We start from the raw sequence: 21,378 nt of genomic DNA on the forward strand, positions 1-21,378 counted from the left end.
TTTACTTTTATGAAAAATGTATTCTAGTCTGGGGCTACGCGATATAAGGACAAACTTGAACCTGATTAACATAAATAAGTAGAAATATGGGTCCCAGATCTAGAATTATTGTGTTTCTACAAAACTTTGCATGCTCACGCTATTTTGGGAATTTTCTGTTTTTCTCTGGTGTGTTATCGTGTTCTGAATGTTTTTTTCTATATTTTATTTCCGTTTCGATAATTTTTATTTTTAACGAGTTTTTTATTATTTTTATAAATAACTGATTAAGCAATGGATCTTAAACACACAGCATAATATTTTAAACATTTCGTTTTTAAAAATAAATAAATTTGAGTTATATCTTACTTTATATAAACAGTTTCCTCTTATATAAGAAGATTTGTAAAACAAAAAAAAAATTTGTTGTTGCATTTCAACGTGTATTACTGTAAAAATATTTTTAAATGCAATAATAATATTGCGAATAACTAAAAAAGGATTTTTAGAAAAAGTTTGGATAAAACTGTGTATAACATTGGATAAACGTTTGGATTTATTTTATTTTTTTTGAGTATAAAAAATGGTATTTTGAAAAATTAAATTTTCTTACTTATTGAAATTCTGGTAAAATATGAAGTATTACATGATTTTATATCTGGGATACAGCCTAAAATTGAATCATGGTATGATTCGGGGCGGGTAAATGTCTGATGTTGTTGCATTGATAACTATACGTTATTTTGACAAGGGCACGCATTTATGTTGTGGAAACAAATATGCAAACGTATTTGTGTTGCTTCAGACGCAAGGAAAAAACAGAAGGTGTCTATTGATAGTGGCCAGTTGGTCGTCCATAAAATCTGACCAGGAGAAAGAATAAAATTATTGTTTACTAAGAACATGTTTTTTCTTCAATAACAATAGCTGCATAAATGTAAACATAACGGTATTTGAAAAAAATTGGAATCATCTGTTTAAGATCTATTGACATTTAACATAAATACAGAGCCGTAGGGGGAGAGGGTCAGGGGTGCGTACCACACAATATGACACCATTTAGGGGAGGGGTGACACCAAGCCAAAACATAACTGATAAGTTTATCCACGTCGGGGGTCGGGAATGATCCCAAATTAAATAATTCACAAAAAAAAAAAATGGTTTTGCACTTCAATTTCAAATTGTTAGGTCCTTAAATGTTTTTTTAGGTGGGTTAATATGTTTGCACAAAGTGAAAATTATTTCAATCTCAAAAGTTCACTTATTCATACGTACAAACGCACGCACCCATGAACACACAAACACATATATAGAGAAAGATATTTTTTGTGAAAATTATATTTATTTATTTATATACATATATGGGAGAATGAGCCGTGGGAATCCCATTTTCCCCTCCAACATTGTAGTTAAGACTCTGGTTAGTAAATATAGACGTTTATACACAAAAATGTGTAAGTAATTCATGTTGGTGAGATGCAGTCTAGGCTAAAAAAGAAGTGGGACATGTAATATAGTGAACAATAAAAATATAGAAGTTTCAATAAATAAAATATAGGCTCAGTACTTGACTGTAAAGATGAAACTATTCCATTAAACTGACAACTGTAAGATACTAAGCCGCTGAGATGGGAAAAGGGAGATTATTATAAATATTCGTTTCAATTAGTACAAAACATTAAATAATAGTTCAATTACACAATATAATGCATAAAGAACTTACTTAAAAAAAAGGATAGTGATGGGTAAAAAAATAGTGACCCTATCCAAAGCAAGCACAAAATATAGAGAACCTCTGCTGATAAACAGAAGAAACAAATCTTTTGAAAATTTGTGTTCAGACTGGTACGTTCCTTACATGTCCCCTGCTTGTGTGTGTGTTGTGTGCTGGCACGACAGGTACCCTCCCTTTGGTGTATAGTTGTATCCCTTGGTTGAGTGTGTTTACATGGAGCGAGAAGTGTTCACGTGAGGTGTGTCAGGTGACGGGTGTCAGAGCGTGTGCCAGTGTGTGAAGCAGTTAGTTGTAGTGTGGCTGTGGACGTGGAACATGGAACGTGGTGTTGAGTATTGTATTTATGTTGTAGACCCCTTTGATCTTTTAGTATTTTATTACTGTATATATATTAAATCTCTTATTATTATTATTATTATAGAGTGATAGAGTTATCTACTGTTGTATACATTGTATTTGTCTGTTGCTATATATATATATATATATATCTAATATATAAAGCTCAATTCTGTAACGCATATGTTTGTCGTTGGCATTTCTACGGATTTAAGTGTTAGATCAATTATCGTGCGCGTTTGTCTAAATTTATGAGTTAAAAAATTACTATTAAAAGTGTTGGGAAATCATTTTCATTTTTCAAATTATAGTAATAATTGTCGGCATGTTCAGTAAACACAAGTTTTAAAACAAATATCATCTTTTACAAAAATTCTAATTATGTTTTTATTTAGTCCTATAGCGCTTACTTCCCTTTGATAAATTAGGCAAAACACAATTACTTCCCTTTATGAAACCCATTGCATTAGTTGAAAAGCATTTACTTTTTAATTACTTTGTTTTGGTGTTGGGAAAAAAAATAATTACATAATTAGCGGGGATTGATCAAGTGCAAACGTTTTAGGTATTTTACGGATAAGCTTGGAGTATTATAATTGTTCATTAAATTGAAACAGGCGCGTTCGTTTAAGTGAGTGCAAAAACTATGAATAAGTTGGGGTACTATAGTCGTTTATTAAGCTAAAACAGGCGATTCTGCCCCGGGCGTTTATGTTCGCGTTAGTGTTTTCTTTGTGTTTAGGTGGGTTTGCGTTAGTGGTTGCGTTTTGATTTGGTTCGTTTTTGTTCTTTCTTTTTTCGTTTTTGTTTTTTTTTTGTTTGGGTTTGTATTTGTGTTTTTGGTTGGTTTTGCGTTTGGATTTGGTTTGTTTTCGTTTGCTTTTTCGTTTTTTTTTTGGTATTGGTGTTTGTGGTTGGGTTTGTTGTTAGGTTTTTGTTTTCGTTTGTTTTTTCTTTGTGTTTGTATTGGTGTTTGTGGTTGTGGTTGGGTTTGTTGTTAGGTTTTTGTTTTCGTTTGTATTTCTAATTGTGTTAGCGTTATGTTTGCGTTTTGTTGTTTTGGTTGGTTGTGGTTTGGGTGGGCAATGCCGGGTTTATGATGATTACTAAACACACAGGTAATGGTCTTTAACGGAAAGGTTTTTCACAGAAGCCAGAGCAGGGCCTGGCCGGGACGGCTAGTATATATATATATACCCCTAGACATTGATGAACCCAACACAGACAATCAAAAAATGTATAAAAATACTGTACAAATGGAATGTATTCAGCAGCAAAACAATCAGCTATCAGCTGTTTGACATTCTGTCATCAGCTGTTTGACATTCTGTCATCAGCTGTTTGACATTCTGTCATCAGCTGTTTGACCTTCTGTCATCAGCTGTTTGACATTCTGTCATCAGCTGTTTGACATTCTGTCATCAGCTGTTTGACCTTCTGTCATCAGCTGTTTGACATTCTGTCATCAGCTGTTTGACATTCTGTCATCAGCTGTTTGACATTCTGTCATCACCTGTTTGACAACTTTCAACAAGAGAGATGGTGTGTGTTCACCACTGAGTTCAACTTGGTTAGAGTAGAACAGTATAGTTGCTTTTAATCTTAATTAATATTTATGAATATATATATATATAGATTTATACTAATATCGGAATGGGTATAGATAAAAAATTGTTTTTAAAAAATATCACTGACCCAATCACTCATTGCACAAGTCTTATTCAACATTCATCACAAAAGTCCTATTTGAGAGTACTATTGTGACATTACACATGTCTTACTTGAGAGTGCTATTGTTACAGTACTAACAAGTCCCCCATCTAGCAGTGCTCAGGCTACATTGGCAGAAGATTTTCATCTCTCATCTCTGGGACGTCCAGCTGGTCGTCACCTAGACCACCAATAGTGTGTCTCCGTTCTTTAGTCCTGCACACAAAATCACAGCCATCCTGTGAGAGAGAAAATATCAATAGATTTTAATAACATTACACCATGGCCAGATACCATTACATTATGGCCAGATAATATTACACCATGGCCACATAATATTACACCATGGCCAGATACCATTATATCATGGCCACATACCATTACACCATGTCCAGATACCATTACACCATGTCCAGATACCATTACATTATGGCCAGATAATATTACACCATGTCCAGATACCATTACACCATGGCCACATACCATTACACCATGTCCAGATACCATTACACCATGGCCACATACCATTACACCATGGCCAGATACCATTACACCATGGCCAGATACCATTACACCATGGCCAGATACCCTTACACCATGGCCAGATACCATTACACCATGGCCACATACCATTACACCATGGCCAGATACCATTACACCATGGCCAGATAACATTACACCATGGCCAGATACCATTACACCATGGCCAGATAACATTACACCATGACCAGATAACATTACACCATGGCCAGATACCATTACATCATGGCCAGATACCATTACAACATGGTCAGATAACATTACACCATGGCCAGATACCATTACACCATGGCCAGATAACATTACACCATGACCAGATAACATTACACCATGGCCAGATACCATTACATCATGGCCAGATACCATTACATCATGGCCAGATACCATTACACCATGGCCAGATAACATTACACCATGGCCAGATACCATTACACCATGGCCAGATAACATTACACCATGACCAGATAACATTACACCATGGCCAGATACCATTACATCATGGCCAGATACCATTACACCATGGCCAGATACCATTACAACATGGCCAGATAACATTACACCATGGCCACATACCATTACATCATGACCAGATACCATTACATCATGGCCAAGTGTGTGACACGAAAGATGCATGCAGACATCAGAAATTGATGGCACCAAAAAGATGCCAGACAATATTTCTTAGTTCAGGTAACAACTGGCTAGTATGGTTAATAACATAGGGGGAGTTAAATCTTTTACTTTTTTCTGAAAGCCAAGTTTTGACCCAAGCATATGTGGTGCACCATCTGTACACCCCCCCCCCCCCAACCCCCAGCTGTATTCTCATTTTTTAACCTTCCAGTTTCAAAAAAATTATTAATTTTATCCATCTTCACAAAAAAAGCAGCTCTTATTTGCTATCATCTAAACGAAAATATTTTACAACAAGCAACAACGAACTCACGTCTGTTCACTCATCAAGTTGAAAAGCAAACAATGGTAAAACCTTGATTTCATTCAAATTTTGTTCTTAAACATCTAGGGACATGTCTGCTATACGCCGCTGAATAGTTTTATCAGACAGGTATATTGGTTGCATCTTTACTACACCATCTCCAACATGTAGTGTTTGATTAGATTTTCTCCTATTGTGTGAGATTTTTTTGTTTGGCAATTTCTAATGCCACTTCACATGATGGCACTAATGCTGTGCTTCGTTAGTGAAATACTTCTTGTAATTCTCACACAATCGCAACCTGCTTCATGCCGACAAAAGAACTCCTTTTCGTTTTTGGTGTTTTACGAATGACTCGTCTCAAAATGAACTGTAAGTTTTGAAGGGTTTATAGACTCATGACTGATAACAACTTAGCACAGTGCACATTGTATCTTGTCAATTTAACTTCCAGTGATGTTAGTAAAGCCAAATATCAGCTATTCTTCTAAATATTTATGTATTTATTGCTAGGGTTAAGTCTACAAGTTGGCTACCCCCCCCCCCCCCCTACAGAAAGTCCTTTGCGATCCGATGTCTTTAGTCATACTTACGCAATAACAATAATTGAGCCGACACTTAGGCCTGAGCTAGATGTAGATGAGTACTTAGAACAAATAGCCTGATGTTTCAACTCAAACAGATAGTAGCAGCTGTCTGTTTTGGCTTTCTTTTCTTCTATAAATGTCATCTTAGCTGTGTTCTGAGGGTGAAAACTACAGTTTATATTCTCTTCACAGGAGGGTTAGGTGTGGGTGGAGGAAAGTGTGGGTGGAGGCAAGTGTGGGTGGAGGCAAGTGTGGGTGGGGGCAAGAGTGGGTGGGGGCAAGTGTTGATACAGTGTGGGTGGAGGCAAGTGTTGATACAGTGTGGGTGGAGGCAAGTGTGGGTGGAGGCAAGTGTTGATACAGTGTGGGTGGAGGCAAGTGTTGATACAGTGTGGGTGGAGGCAAGTGTTGATACAGTGTGGGTGGAGGCAAGTGTTGATACAGTGTGGGTCGAGGCAAGTGTGGGTGGAGGCAAGTGTTGATACAGTGTTGGTGGAGGCAAGTGTTGATACAGTGTGGGTCGAGGCAAGTGTGGGTGGAGGCAAGTGTTGGTGGAGGCAAGTGTTGATACAGTGTGGGTGGAGGCAAGTGTTGATACAGTGTGGGTGGAGGCAAGTGTTGATACAGTGTGGGTGGAGGCAAGTGTTGATACAGTGTGGGTCGAGGCAAGTGTGGGTGGAGGCAAGTGTTGGTGGAGGCAAGTGTTGATACAGTGTGGGTGGAGGCAAGTGTTGATACAGTGTGGGTGGGGGCAAGTGTTGATACAGTTGATACAGTGTGGGTGGAGGCAAGTGTGGGTGGAGGCAAGTGTTGATACAGTGTGGGTGGAGGCAAGTGTTGATACAGTGTGGGTGGAGGCAAGTGTGGGTGGAGGCAAGTGTGGGTGGAGGCAAGTGTTGATACAGTGTGGGTCGAGGCAAGTGTGGGTGGAGGCAAGTGTTGATACAGTGTGGGTGGAGGCAAGTGTTGATACAGTGTGGGTGGAGGCAAGTGTTGATACAGTGTGGGTGGGGGCAAGTGTTGATACAGTGTGGGTGGGGGCAAGTGTTGATACAGTGTGGGTGAGGCAAGTGTTGATACAGTGTGGGTGGAGGCAAGTGTTGATACAGTGTGGGTGGAGGCAAGTGTTGATACAGTGTGGGTGGAGGCAAGTGTTGATACAGTGTGGGTGGAGGCAAGTGTTGATACAGTGTGGGTGGAGGCAAGTGTTGATACAGTGTGGGTGGAGGCAAGTGTTGATACAGTGTGGGTGGAGGCAAGTGTTGATACAGTGTGGGTGGAGGCAAGTGTTGATACAGTGTGGGTGGAGGTAAGTGTTGATACAGTGTGGGTGGAGGCAAGTGTGGGTGGAGGCAAGTGTTGATACAGTGTGGGTGGAGGCAAGTGTTGATACAGTGTGGGTGGAGGCAAGTGTTGATACAGTGTGGGTGGAGGCAAGTGTTGATACAGTGTGGGTGGAGGCAAGTGTTGATACAGTGTGGGTGGAGGCAAGTGTTGATACAGTGTGGGTGGAGGCAAGTGTTGATACAGTGTGGGTGGAGGCAAGTGTTGATACAGTGTGGGTGGAGGTAAGTGTTGATACAGTGTGGGTGGAGGCAAGTGTGGGTGGAGGCAAGTGTTGATACAGTGTGGGTGGAGGCAAGTGTTGATACAGTGTGGGTGGAGGCAAGTGTTGATACAGTGTGGGTGGAGGCAAGTGTTGATACAGTGTGGGTGGAGGCAATCATTGATACAGTGTGGGTCGAGGCAAGTGTGGGTGGAGGCAAGTGTGGGTGGAGGCAAGTGTTGATACAGTGTGGGTGGAGGCAAGTGTAGATACAGTGTGGGTGGAGGCAAGTGTTGATACAGTGTGGGTGGAGGCAAGTGTTGATACAGTGTGGGTGGAGGCAAGTGTGGGTGGAGGCAAGTGTGGGTGGAGGCAAGTGTTGATACAGTGTGGGTGGAGGCAAGTGTTGATACAGTGTGGGTGGAGGCAAGTGTTGATACAGTGTGGGTGGAGGCAAGTGTTGATACAGTGTGGGTGGAGGCAAGTGTTGATACAGTTTGGGTGGGGGCAAGTGTTGATACAGTGTGGGTGGGGGCAAGTGTTGATACAGTGTGGGTGGAGGCAAGTGTGGGTGGAGGCAAGTGTTGATACAGTGTGGGTGGAGGCAAGTGTTGATACAGTTTGGGTGGGGGCAAGTGTTGATACAGTGTGGGTGGGGGCAAGTGTTGATACAGTGTGGGTGGAGGCAAGTGTGGGTGGAGGCAAGTGTGGGTGGAGGCAAGTGTTGATACAGTGTGGGTGGAGGCAAGTGTTGATACAGTGTGGGTGGAGGCAAGTGTTGATACAGTGTGGGTGGAGGCAAGTGTGGGTGGAGGAAAGTGTGGGTGGAGGCAAGTGTTGATACAGTGTGGGTGGAGGCAAGTGTTGATACAGTGTGGGTGGAGGCAAGTGTTGATACAGTGTGGGTGGAGGCAAGTGTTGATACAGTGTGGGTGGAGGCAAGTGTTGATACAGTGTGGGTGGAGGCAAGTGTGGGTGGAGGCAAGTGTTGATACAGTGTGGGTGGAGGCAAGTGTTGATACAGTGTGGGTGGAGGCAAGTGTTGATACAGTGTGGGTGGAGGCAAGTGTTGATACAGTGTGGGTGGAGGCAAGTGTTGATACAGTGTGGGTGGAGGCAAGTGTTGATACAGTGTGGGTGGAGGCAAGTGTTGATACAGTGTGGGTGGAGGCAAGTGTGGGTGGAGGCAAGTGTGGGTGGAGGCAAGTGTTGATACAGTGTGGGTGGAGGCAAGTGTTGATACAGTGTGGGTGGGGGCAAGTGTTGATACAGTGTGGGTGGAGGCAAGTGTTGATACAGTGTGGGTGGAGGCAAGTGTTGATACAGTGTGGGTGGAGGCAAGTGTTGATACAGTGTGGGTGGAGGCAAGTGTTGATACAGTGTGGGTGGAGGCAAGTGTTGATACAGTGTGGGTGGAGGCAAGTGTTGATACAGTGTGGGTGGAGGCAAGTGTTGATACAGTGTGGGTGGAGGCAAGTGTTGATACAGTGTGGGTGGAGGCAAGTGTTGATACAGTGTGGGTGGAGGCAAGTGTTGATACAGTGTGGGTGGAGGCAAGTGTTGATACAGTGTGGGTGGAGGCAAGTGTTGATACAGTGTGGGTGGAGGCAAGTGTTGATACAGTGTGGGTGGAGGCAAGTGTTGATACAGTGTGGGTGGAGGCAAGTGTTGATACAGTGTGGGTGGAGGCAAGTGTGGGTGGAGGCAAGTGTGGGTGGAGGCAAGTGTTGATACAGTGTGGGTGGAGGCAAGTGTTGATACAGTGTGGGTGGAGGCAAGTGTTGATACAGTGTGGGTGGAGGCAAGTGTTGATACAGTGTGGGTGGAGGCAATCATTGATACAGTGTGGGTCGAGGCAAGTGTGGGTGGAGGCAAGTGTGGGTGGAGGCAAGTGTTGATACAGTGTGGGTCGAGGCAAGTGTGGGTGGAGGCAAGTGTGGGTGGAGGCAAGTGTTGATACAGTGTGGGTGGAGGCAAGTGTTGATACAGTGTGGGTGGAGGCAAGTGTTGATACAGTGTGGGTGGAGGCAAGTGTTGATACAGTGTGGGTGGAGGCAAGTGTTGATACAGTGTGGGTGGAGGCAAGTGTTGATACAGTGTGGGTGGAGGCAATCATTGATACAGTGTGGGTCGAGGCAAGTGTGGGTGGAGGCAAGTGTGGGTGGAGGCAAGTGTTGATACAGTGTGGGTGGAGGCAAGTGTTGATACAGTGTGGGTGGAGGCAAGTGTGGGTGGAGGCAAGTGTGGGTGAAGGCAAGTGTTGATACAGTGTGGGTGGAGGCAAGTGTTGATACAGTGTGGGTGGAGGCAAGTGTTGATACAGTGTGGGTGGAGGCAAGTGTTGATACAGTGTGGGTGGAGGCAAGTGTTGATACAGTTTGGGTGGGGGCAAGTGTTGATACAGTGTGGGTGGGGGCAAGTGTTGATACAGTGTGGGTGGAGGCAAGTGTGGGTGGAGGCAAGTGTGGGTGGAGGCAAGTGTTGATACAGTGTGGGTGGAGGCAAGTGTTGATACAGTGTGGGTGGAGGCAAGTGTTGATACAGTGTGGGTGGGGGCAAGTGTTGATACAGTGTGGGTGGAGGCAAGTGTTGATACAGTGTGGGTGGAGGCAAGTGTTGATACAGTGTGGGTGGGGGCAAGTGTTGATACAGTGTGGGTGGGGGCAAGTGTTGATACAGTGTTGGTGGAGGCAAGTGTGGGTGGAGGCAAGTGTGGGTGGAGGCAAGTGTTGATACATTGTGGGTGGAGACAACTGTTGATACAGTGTGGGTGGAGGCAAGTGTTGATACAGTGTGGGTGGAGGCAAGTGTTGATACAGTGTGGGTGGAGGCAAGTGTTGATACAGTGTGGGTGGAGGCAAGTGTTGATACAGTGTGGGTGGAGGCAAGTGTGGGTGGAGGCAAGTGTTGATACAGTGTGGGTGGAGGCAAGTGTGGGTGGAGTCAAGTGTGGGTGGAGGCAAGTGTTGATACAGTGTGGGTGGAGGCAAGTGTGGGTGGAGGCAAGTGTGGGTGGGGGCAAGTGTGGGTGGAGGCAAGTGTTGATACAGTGTGGGTGGAGGCAAGTGTGGGTGGGGGCAAGTGTGGGTGGAGGCAAGTGTTGATACAGTGTGGGTGGAGGCAAGTGTGGGTGGGGGCAAGTGTGGGTGGAGGCAAGTGTTGATACAGTGTGGGTGGAGGCAAGTGTGGGTGGAGGCAAGTGTGGGTGGAGGCAAGTGTTGATACAGTGTGGGTGGAGGCAAGTGTGGGTGGAGGCAAGTGTTGATACAGTGTGGGTGGAGGCAAGTGTTGATACAGTGTGGGTGGAGGCAAGTGTTGATACAGTGTGGGTGGAGGCAAGTGTTGATACAGTGTGGGTGGAGGCAAGTGTGGGTGGAGGCAAGTGTGGGTGGAGGCAAGTGTTGATACAGTGTGGGTGGAGGCAAGTGTTGATACAGTGTGGGTGGGGGCAAGTGTTGATACAGTGTGGGTGGAGGCAAGTGTTGATACAGTATGGGTGGAGGCAAGTGTGGGTGGAGGCAAGTGTGGGTGGGGGCAAGTGTTGATACAGTGTGGGTGGAGGCAAGTGTTGATACAGTGTGGGTGGAGGCAAGTGTTGATACAGTTTGGGTGGAGGCAAGTGTTGATACAGTGTGGGTGGAGGCAAGTGTGGGTGGAGGCAAGTGTTGATACAGTGTGGGTGGAGGCAAGTGTTGATACAGTGTGGGTGGGGGGCAAGTGTTGATACAGTGTGGGTGGAGGCAAGTGTTGATACAGTGTGGGTGGAGGCAAGTGTTGATACAGTGTGGGTGGAGGCAAGTGTTGATACAGTGTGGGTGGAGGCAAGTGTGGGTGGAGGCAAGTGTGGGTGGGGGCAAGTGTTTATACAGTGTGGGTGGAGGCAAGTGTTGATACAGTGTGGGTGGAGGCAAGTGTTGATACAGTGTGGGTGGAGGCAAGTGTTGATACAGTTTGGGTGGAGGCAAGTGTTGATACAGTGTGGGTGGAGGCAAGTGTGGGTGGAGGCAAGTGTTGATACAGTGTGGGTGGAGGCAAGTGTTGATACAGTGTGGGTGGAGGCAAGTGTTGATACAGTGTGGGTGGAGGCAAGTGTGGGTGGAGGCAAGTGTTGATACAGTGTGGGTGGAGGCAAGTGTTGATACAGTGTGGGTGGAGGCAAGTGTGGGTGGAGGCAAGTGTGGGTGGAGGCAAGTGTTGATACAGTGTGGGTGGAGGCAAGTGTTGATACAGTGTGGGTGGAGGCAAGTGTGGGTGGAGGCAAGTGTGGGTGGAGGCAAGTGTTGATACAGTGTGGGTGGAGGCAAGTGTTGATACATTGTGGGTGGAGGCAAGTGTTGATACAGTGTGGGTGGAGGCAAGTGTGGGTGGAGGCAAGTGTGGGTGGAGGCAAGTGTTGATACAGTGTGGGTGGAGGCAAGTGTTGATACAGTGTGGGTGGAGGCAAGTGTTGATACAGTGTGTGTGGAGGCAAGTGTGGGTGGAGGCAAGTGTTGATACAGTGTGGGTGGAGGCAAGTGTTGATACAGTGTGGGTGGAGGCAAGTGTGGGTGGAGGCAAGTGTTGATACAGTGTGGGTCGAGGCAAGTGTGGGTGGAGGCAAGTGTGGGTGGAGGCAAGTGTTGATACAGTGTTGGTGGGGGCAAGTGTTGATACAGTGTGGGTGGAGGCAAGTGTTGATACAGTGTGGGTCGAGGCAAGTGTGGGTGGAGGCAAGTGTGGGTGGAGGCAAGTGTTGATACAGTGTTGGTGGGGGCAAGTGTTGATACAGTGTGGGTGGAGGCAAGTGTTGATACAGTGTGGGTGGGGGCAAGTGTTGATACAGTGTGGGTGGGGGCAAGTGTTGATACAGTTGATACAGTGTGGGTGGGGGCAAGTGTTGATACAGTGTGGGTGGGGGCAAGTGTTGATACAGTGTGGGTGGAGGCAAATGTTGATACAGTGTGGGTGGAGGCAAGTGTTGATACAGTGTGGGTGGAGGCAAGTGTTGATACAGTGTGGGTGGAGGCAAGTGTTGATACAGTGTGGGTGGAGGCAAGTGTTGATACAGTGTGGGTGGAGGCAAGTGTTGATACAGTGTGGGTGGAGGCAAGTGTGGGTGGAGGCAAGTGTTGATACAGTGTGGGTGGAGGCAAGTGTGGGTGGAGGCAAGTGTTGATACAGTGTGGGTGGGGGCAAGTGTTGATACAGTGTGGGTGGAGGCAAGTGTTGATACAGTGTGGGTGGAGGCAAGTGTGGGTGGAGGCAAGTGTGGGTGGGGGCAAGTGTGGGTGGAGGCAAGTGTGGGTGGAGGCAAGTGTGGGTGGAGGCAAGTGTTGATACAGTGTGGGTGGGGGCAAGTGTGGGTGGGGGCAAGTGTTGATACAGTGTGGGTGGAGGCAAGTGTTGATACAGTGTGGGTGGAGGCAAGTGTGGGTGGGGGCAAGTGTGGGTGGAGGCAAGTGTTGATACAGTGTGGGTGGAGGCAAGTGTTGATACAGTGTGGGTGGAGGTAAGTGTTGATACAGTGTGGGTGGAGGCAAGTGTTGATACAGTGTGGGTGGAGGCAAGTGTTGATACAGTGTGGGTGGAGGCAAGTGTTGATACAGTGTGGGTGGAGGCAAGTGTGGGTGGGGGCAAGTGTTGATACAGTTGATACAGTGTGGGTGGAGGCAAGTGTTGATACAGTGTGGGTGGAGGCAAGTGTTGATACAGTGTGGGTGGAGGCAAGTGTGGGTGGAGGCAAGTGTTGATACAGTGTGGGTGGAGGCAAGTGTTGATACAGTGTGGGTGGAGGCAAGTGTTGATACAGTGTGGGTGGAGGCAAGTGTTGATACAGTGTGGGTGGGGGCAAGTGTTGATACAGTGTGGGTGGGGGCAAGTGTTGATACAGTGTGGGTGGGGGCAAGTGTTGATACAGTGTGGGTGGAGGCAAGTGTTGATACAGTGTGGGTGAAGGCAAGTGTTGATACAGTGTGGGTGGGGGCAAGTGTTGATACAGTGTGGGTGGAGGCAAGTGTTGATACAGTGTGGGTGGAGGCAAGTGTGGGTGGAGGCAAGTGTGGGTGGAGGCAAGTGTGGGTGGAGACAAGTGTGGGTGGAGGCAAGTGTTGATACAGTGTGGGTGGAGGCAAGTGTTGATACAGTGTGGGTGGAGGCAAATGTTGATACAGTGTGGGTGGAGGCAAGTGTTGATACAGTGTGGGTGGAGGCAAGTGTTGATACAGTGTGGGTGGAGGCAAGTGTTGATACAGTGTGGGTGGAGGCAAGTGTGGGTGGAGGCAAGTGTTGATACAGTGTGGGTGGAGGCAAGTGTGGGTGGAGGCAAGTGTTGATACAGTGTGGGTGGAGGCAAGTGTTGATACAGTGTGGGTGGAGGCAAGTGTTGATACAGTGTGGGTGGGGGCAAGTGTTGATACAGTTGATACAGTGTGGGTGGAGGCAAGTGTTGATACAGTGTGGGTGGAGGCAAGTGTTGATACAGTGTGGGTGGAGGCAAGTGTGGGTGGAGGCAAGTGTTGATACAGTGTGGGTGGGGGCAAGTGTTGATACAGTTGATACAGTGTGGGTGGAGGCAAGTGTTGATACAGTGTGGGTGGAGGCAAGTGTTGATACAGTGTGGGTGGAGGCAAGTGTTGATACAGTGTGGGTGGAGGCAAGTGTGGGTGGAGGCAAGTGTGGGTGGAGGCAAGTGTGGGTGGAGGCAAGTGTTGATACAGTGTGGGTGGGGGCAAGTGTTGATACAGTTGATACAGTGTGGGTGGAGGCAAGTGTTGATACAGTGTGGGTGGAGGCAAGTGTTGATACAGTGTGGGTGGAGGCAAGTGTTGATACAGTGTGGGTGGAGGCAAGTGTTGATACAGTGTGGGTGGGGGCAAGTGTTGATACAGTTGATACAGTGTGGGTGGAGGCAAGTGTTGATACAGTGTGGGTGGGGGCAAGTGTTGATACAGTGTGGGTGGAGGCAAGTGTTGCTACACTGTGGTGGAGGCAATAGTTTTATACAAAGAAGGTGTAGGCATTAGGTTTACACAGTCTCATATTACAAGTGTTGAGTTGCTTATCTGAACACAGAACTTATGTGTTACTTGTCTGAAAACACAACTTATGGGTTACTTGTCTGAACACACAACTTTTGTGTTACTTGTCTTAACACACAACTTATGTGTTATTGTATGAACACAGAACTTGTGTATTACTTGTATGAACACTAGGTATGTGTTACTTGTATGAACACAGAATGTATGTGCTGAAATACTATTATATTGACTTACATCATCAACATTTTCATCACAACTTATCATAATGGCTGTGCGCTTATTTTCTGTCCCACAATGAGACGTATATCGATCTCCACCTCTATACTCAAGAAACAGCCAGTCAGCTGAAATATAAATCTCAAGAAATGGTCAGTCTGAAATATAAAGGAAAACAAATCTCAAGAAATGGTCAGTCTGAAATATAAAATCCAGATGTACAGCAATTAATCTATTTAAAAAGATATTCTTCCTCATCCCCTTTATGTTCTTAATTGCCATGATTAAACTTTTTAATTAATTTTTATTAATTTTTAAATACTTGAAACTTTTTAAAATTAGAATAAAATCTCATAGAAAAAAGAAGTGTGCATTAAGTGAAAAGCAAACAATGTGTGTCTAATAGTGCAGAACATTAGTATATTATAAAATCATATGCATTTTTTGAGAAATCAAAAATAGCAAAAGTACTCTTCCCGTCACCAGAAATTACTCAAAATTTTTATGAAAACACACACACAGACATATAGACAAGATTTTTTGCACAATTACGTTTCCTCTATACTCTCCGTATGTACAAGAAAATAAAAACAATACTTCTTAAGGGGTCATCCAAAAATGACGTCACGCTTTTTTTTACGCTGCCCTCCATCACACACCATCACAAAAAGTCAGACACCCCCCCCCCCCCCGCCAATAGGACGTTACACCTCAGCCTACAACCCCCCTCAAAACTGCAGTTGAATTTTTTTTTAAACATCGATATTTTTCTAAAATCTTGTCTGAACTCTGTCAAAATAGAGTATTTTAATCAATTCCTATTACAATTTATCAAAACAGTTTTCTAAAACGCGAAATAACGTCTAAAATTCGTTTTCTAACATTGGTTTTTATAATGCAAAAGTGTGACGTCGCACCATCTGAACCCCCCCCCCCCTCCCCCTCATCACACACCGTCACAAAATTACGGACCCCCCCCCCCCTACGAGTGTGACGTCCTTTATGGACGACCCCTAAGACAAAAAAAACTGCAATTTTAAAAAAGGGGACGGTGATGTCAGCGTTAGGAGATAGTAGCTTTAAATTTTGTGATGAAAGGGTGTTTAAATTAGATGAAAAATAAACCGGGAGTGATCTTGAATATTCTTATAGAAAACAACAGGGGATGGAGACTAGGGATATAGACATGATTTTTAATCCATTTTTAATTACTTAAACCTTTAAAAAAAAAAGAATAGAACCTCGTAGAAAAAAGAATTGCATGCCAAGTGAACGCAAAAAAAAATGTGCATAATAGTGCCGAATATTATTACTACTTTATAAATTTACAAGCATTTTTTGAGAAATGAGAAATAGCAAAAATTACTGCTTCCTGTCAACGAAAATTACTCAAAATTTGACAGAAGGTAGAAAATTAGATCTTATACTTACATGTAAAATTTCATTTATCTATCTGAAATAGTACTCAAGTTATAGCCTTTTGAAAAATTGAAAGTAGAAAAAGTTCCACTTACGGTTATTGGAAATCGCTCAAAAGTTGATACGGATCTACGAATTTGATATAATACTTATATACGAAATTTCATCAACCTAGCTGTAACGGTACTCAAGTTATCGTGTTTACACACACACATATGGACAAGATTGCAAAACTGTTTTTCCGACTCAGGGAGGTGTAAAACGTCGAGATTTGAAAAAATCTTGATTTATTTACTGCCTAGCTGAGCCTAATTTATCAGAGTAGAAAATGTTCATCTTACTGCCTAGCTGAGCCTAATTTATCAGGAGAAAATGTTCATCTTACTGCCTAGCTGAGCCTAATTTATCAGAGGAGAAAATGTTCATCTTACTGCCTAGCCGAGCCTAATTTATCAGGAGAAAATGTTCATCTTACTGCCTAGCATGATATCTGTGTCCTTAAGGTTCCCCAGATTTGACCAGGTGTTGATATCTCCATTGACTTTTCCACTGGCATCCAGTTTCTGCTGCACCACTGCCACTGTCGTGCCTTCAATGACAGGCTGGCAGATGCCAACGATGAACTGATACTCTCGCTCGTTATCTTGAGATGTGTACCTGCACAAACAATTTTTTTATTCAGAAAGCTGAAGTAAATTTAAAAAAAAAAAGAACAAAGTAATTATTTCAATAAAACATGAGTGCATAATGGTCTGAAAAAAATAGAAACTTGTAGATCTGTTCTACACAGTTGTCCATCATCTCCCTCTCAATCACACCTAACACTAGCCCCTGTTCACACATAACACTAGCCCATGTTCACACATACCACTAGCCCACATACCACTAGCCCACATACCACTAGCCCACATTCACACATAACACTAGCCCATGTTCACACATAACACTAGCCCATGTTCACACATACCACTAGCCCATGTTCACACATACCACTAGCCCACATTCACACATACCACTAGCCCATGTTCACACATACAACTAGCCCATATTCACACATTCCACTAGCCCATGTTCACACATACCACTAGCCCATGTTCACACATAACACTAGCCCATGTTCACACATAACCCTAGCCCACATTCACACATAACACTAGCCCACATTCACACATAACACTAGCCCACATTCACACATAACACTAGCCCACATTCACACATAACACTAGCCCACATTCACACATACCACTAGCCCACATTCACACATAACACTAGCCCACATTCACACATACAACTAGCCTGCATACCACTAGCCCACATTCACACATAACACTAGCCCACATTCACACATAACACTAGCCCACATTCATACATAACACTAGCCCACATTCACACATACCACTAGCCCACATTCACACATACCACTAGCCCACATTCACACATACAACTAGCCTGCATACCACTAGCCCACATTCACACATAACACTAGCCCACATTCACACATAACACTAGCCCACATTCACACATACCACTAGCCCACATTCACACATACAACTAGCCCACATTCACACATAACACTAGCCCACATTCACACATACCACTAGCCCACATACCACTAGCCCACATTCACACATACAACTAGCCCACATTCACACATAACACTAGCCCACATTCACACATAACCCTAGCCCACATTCACACATAACACTAGCATACATTCACACATAACACTAGCCCACATTCACACATAACCCTAGCCCACATTCACACATAACACTAGCCGACATACAACTAGCCTGCATACCACTAGCCCACATTCACACATACTACTAGCTGACATACAACTAGCCTGCTTACCAGTAGTCCACATTCACAGATACAACTAGCCTGCATAGTACTAGCCCACATACAACTAGCCTGCATACTACTAGGCCCAATTTACACATACCATTAGCCCACATTCACACATACAACTAGCCTACATACAACTAGCCCATATTCACACATACCACAATTTTTACAAGTAGTTTTGTTTAAACCTAATTTTTTTGTCACACTTAATAATTAAATTTGATAGGTCTTAAAAAAAATATTCATAACTAAAAAAGTTTTTAGAAATATCTAATTTTCATTCTATAAGTTTCTTAATTAGCCTGTTAACTATGTAAATCCAAAATTTGGAGTTGATTTTACAAGTAGTTTTTGACATAAAGTTTTTTTTTAATTTGCATGTAAAAATGGAAAATTTTCCTCCAAATTTAATCGGCTAACGATTTTAAAAATTGTAAAAAAAATACTAAAGTGTATTAAACATATATGCAAATGATATGCATGTGTTATTTTCCTTTAAAATGTTGAATTATAGAAAATGCGCTATTTATGAGTCTCCCCCTTAATCACAATATTCTTTAGAGTACTTTCTAATTATTTTATTGTCAATTGCCACGTTTTAACAACCCTATCATATCAGCTCCCATCACAATGTCTCAAGACAAAGGATCCAGTCATTTTGTCTTGCGACAAATTTGCTCCCACCAATACAGCACCAGTCATTATGACCTCTCTTCTTCAATTGATACACTTCCATATCAATAGAAATTAAAAGGGATATTATTCTAAATTGGCCCTTATATTTTCTTAAGTTTGCTATTGTTTTTAATTAAAAAAAATTCTTAGGTAGCATTTTTGATAAAATTATTTTTAGGAAATAAAAATTATATTTATTTAGGCCTAGTCCTTAATGGTGATTTATTATTCAATTAGGTTTAGTTTAGTAATATTATTATTTTAAATTGGCCTATAGATCTAGATCTATATCCAAAAAGTTACTCATAGTAAAACATATTTACATAACAACCTAGAGGCCTATCATACCAGGAAATAATAGGCTAAGTTATTATTTAAGTGAGACTGAGGCATGCAACTAATAACTAGTATTTAACTTGTCAGTCTAGTAGTTAGTACTAGATCTATTAGTATATAGTATATAGATCTAGGCTAGAGTCTAGTTAATAGTATAAGTTATAGAACATAGATCTCTACATTACATTAAAATACATTTACATACACTTTCCCAACAAATGGAGCTATCTTTATTTCTTTTTCCATTAGCATTTTCGGATCCAAATATTTTGAAAATGTGCATGACTGACTCTTGTCACTAGATCTAGTACTAGTAGTAGCGCTAGTAGTAGCATTGGTAGTAGATATAGTACTAGGTCTACTATACTCAAGTCCTCTTGTAGTAGTAGTGTTGTCAATGGTACTGTTAGTGATAGCATTTGCTGCATAAGTTTGTTGTTGGTAATGGTAGCAACCGATTACAAAAACAAACGAAATTAAGTTGAACGATGAGAATAAACCATAACAAAAGCTCTTATGGCTTGATTTAAGTACGTTTTGTTTCATCGCGTATAAGTTTCTGTCAGTAGATTAAACTATGAACAAGAAAAAAATGAACACAAATTCTCGATCTTGATCAAGAACTAGGTCTAGATCTATCACTCTAATCTAACACTCAAACACAAAAACTAAGCTTTTTTACTTCCTGGTGATGGTATCAACAACTGTCAACGGAAACAGTATTCAACGTATTCGATACTATGAAAATAAAACGATATGTAACTTAAGGGGGCAGTTTCACCCAGACTAAGGGAGGGAAACAAACATATTAACCAAAAAAAAACTATTCGACATACACATGTCAAAATTTTACAGCAGTAGTAACTATTTGTATGCTATAATAGAGTATATACATTGTAGGGTATAGGAATAGCAACATATTTTTAAAAAGTTATTTTGTTAGTATTTAATTACATTTTAAATGTTTTTGTAAACAATTTGCCGAAACCATAAGTAAAGTACTTAAAACTTGGTATAAACTTTCCTCGCGTTATTTTGTTATTGCTGGGGCTAAATTCATAGCATTCTCATGAGGGATAACTTGGGCAACATTCATCATCACTCTGTGTCGCATCATTTATCATTTGGCATTTCATTTTCCTATTGTTGCTTTTTGTGTATTGTTTAATTTATAAAGCTTACAAACATTGTAAAGCTATCATTTGTTACTATATTACTATTATCATATATGTAAGGTACTTTGGTCCACAACGTACAAATGACCCCAATGACCCGTACTCCTTTTGTATTCATTGTATTATCACCAAATTAACACTTACAGTTGTTTCGTTAACTTTACTAACTCTTTTATGTGAACACCAATTTTTTTTATCTATAAAACTCCACTGCATCCCCACACGTGATAGCTGCACGCCTACCCACCCCTAACCTGTCGGTACTTAACATTCATCTAAACATAAACACCGACTTGAACATACCAACCTTTCACCCTCCCACTAATTCGCTCACACAGCAATCTGTTCGTCAAACCCTCCCCCCCCCCACCCACACACACTACAAATGGTAACACATCAGCAGTCAGATAACACAGCACAAAATTTGACGCTTGGCTTGCCTTAAAACACGCAGTCACCCTCTCCACGCCTCGTCAGACACAGCTACCCACTCCCCCCTCTCCCCCTCTATCCACTTACCCTCAGACATGAAAACACCACTTTCCCTTTAACTGTTCCAACGACCCCACCACCCACCCCAACATCAATTTCGAATATCTATTCATTTACTTTTTAAAGTTCTAAATCTTGTTTCTTTCCCCTCATGTTTTACACAGCAACCTTTTGAAAACTCAATGCGACCAGTACATAAATAAACACTCTTTTAACTAGTCAACTTAATTTGTTTCCCTACATTGAAAATGCTCCACTGGCCCTTTGTCATTCTCGGAAAAATATCCTTTCCACTCCCCACCCAGACTTCTGACACGTTTATTTGACCTTCACCCCTTTTACTGCCATCTTTTGTAATTTTTGTTATAATCATATACATGACATCACGCAAATATTCATTATGTACATGTTCAAAACCTTTCGTTTTCATTTGAAACTATGTAAAAAATGTGATGTTGATGTACTTGTTTTATTGCAAATAAAAGTATTAAAAAAAAAAAAAAAAAAAAAAGGGGATGCCTTTCAAAAAATCAAACACGGGTAAATGTTATAGATATTGGAAGAATCATTCATAAAATATATAAATAAAAATTATAATTTGAAAGAACAAAAAAAAAAAAAAAAAAAAAAAAAGCAACATTCATCATCAGGGGGGCTAGGGACGACCGTGGGAGAAGTGTCTCTGCCGTACACATACTGATCTATTATTCCAAAACCTTCCATGACATAAAATTGACCCTTGGCAAAGAGGGGACGCTACCTTGAAAAATCCGCCAGTCCGGTTGAGTGGGGGGAAGTGTGTGTGTGGGGGGTGAGGTGTGTATCTCTTT

General features: G+C 42.6%; 1 protein-coding gene across 1 annotated transcript; it reads right to left on the reverse strand.

Moving 5' to 3' along the window:
- Positions 1–3,214: 3,214 nt before the first annotated feature.
- Positions 3,215–19,593, reverse strand: LOC131947223 (cation-dependent mannose-6-phosphate receptor-like). Its single transcript, XM_059308370.1, has 5 exons — positions 19,564–19,593; positions 16,498–16,679; positions 14,622–14,731; positions 5,832–5,980; positions 3,215–4,000 (listed from the first exon to the last, which is right to left on the reverse strand). The coding sequence occupies exons 2-5, from the start codon at positions 16,505–16,507 to the stop codon at positions 3,943–3,945; spliced, it is 327 nt and encodes a 108-aa protein (XP_059164353.1). The 5' UTR covers positions 16,508–16,679; positions 19,564–19,593; the 3' UTR covers positions 3,215–3,942.
- Positions 19,594–21,378: the final 1,785 nt, after the last annotated feature.

This window comes from Physella acuta, unplaced genomic scaffold (assembly GCF_028476545.2).
Source record: "Physella acuta isolate Inbredline_101_S28 unplaced genomic scaffold, ASM2847654v3 ptg000589l, whole genome shotgun sequence".
NCBI lineage: Eukaryota > Metazoa > Mollusca > Gastropoda > Physidae > Physella > Physella acuta.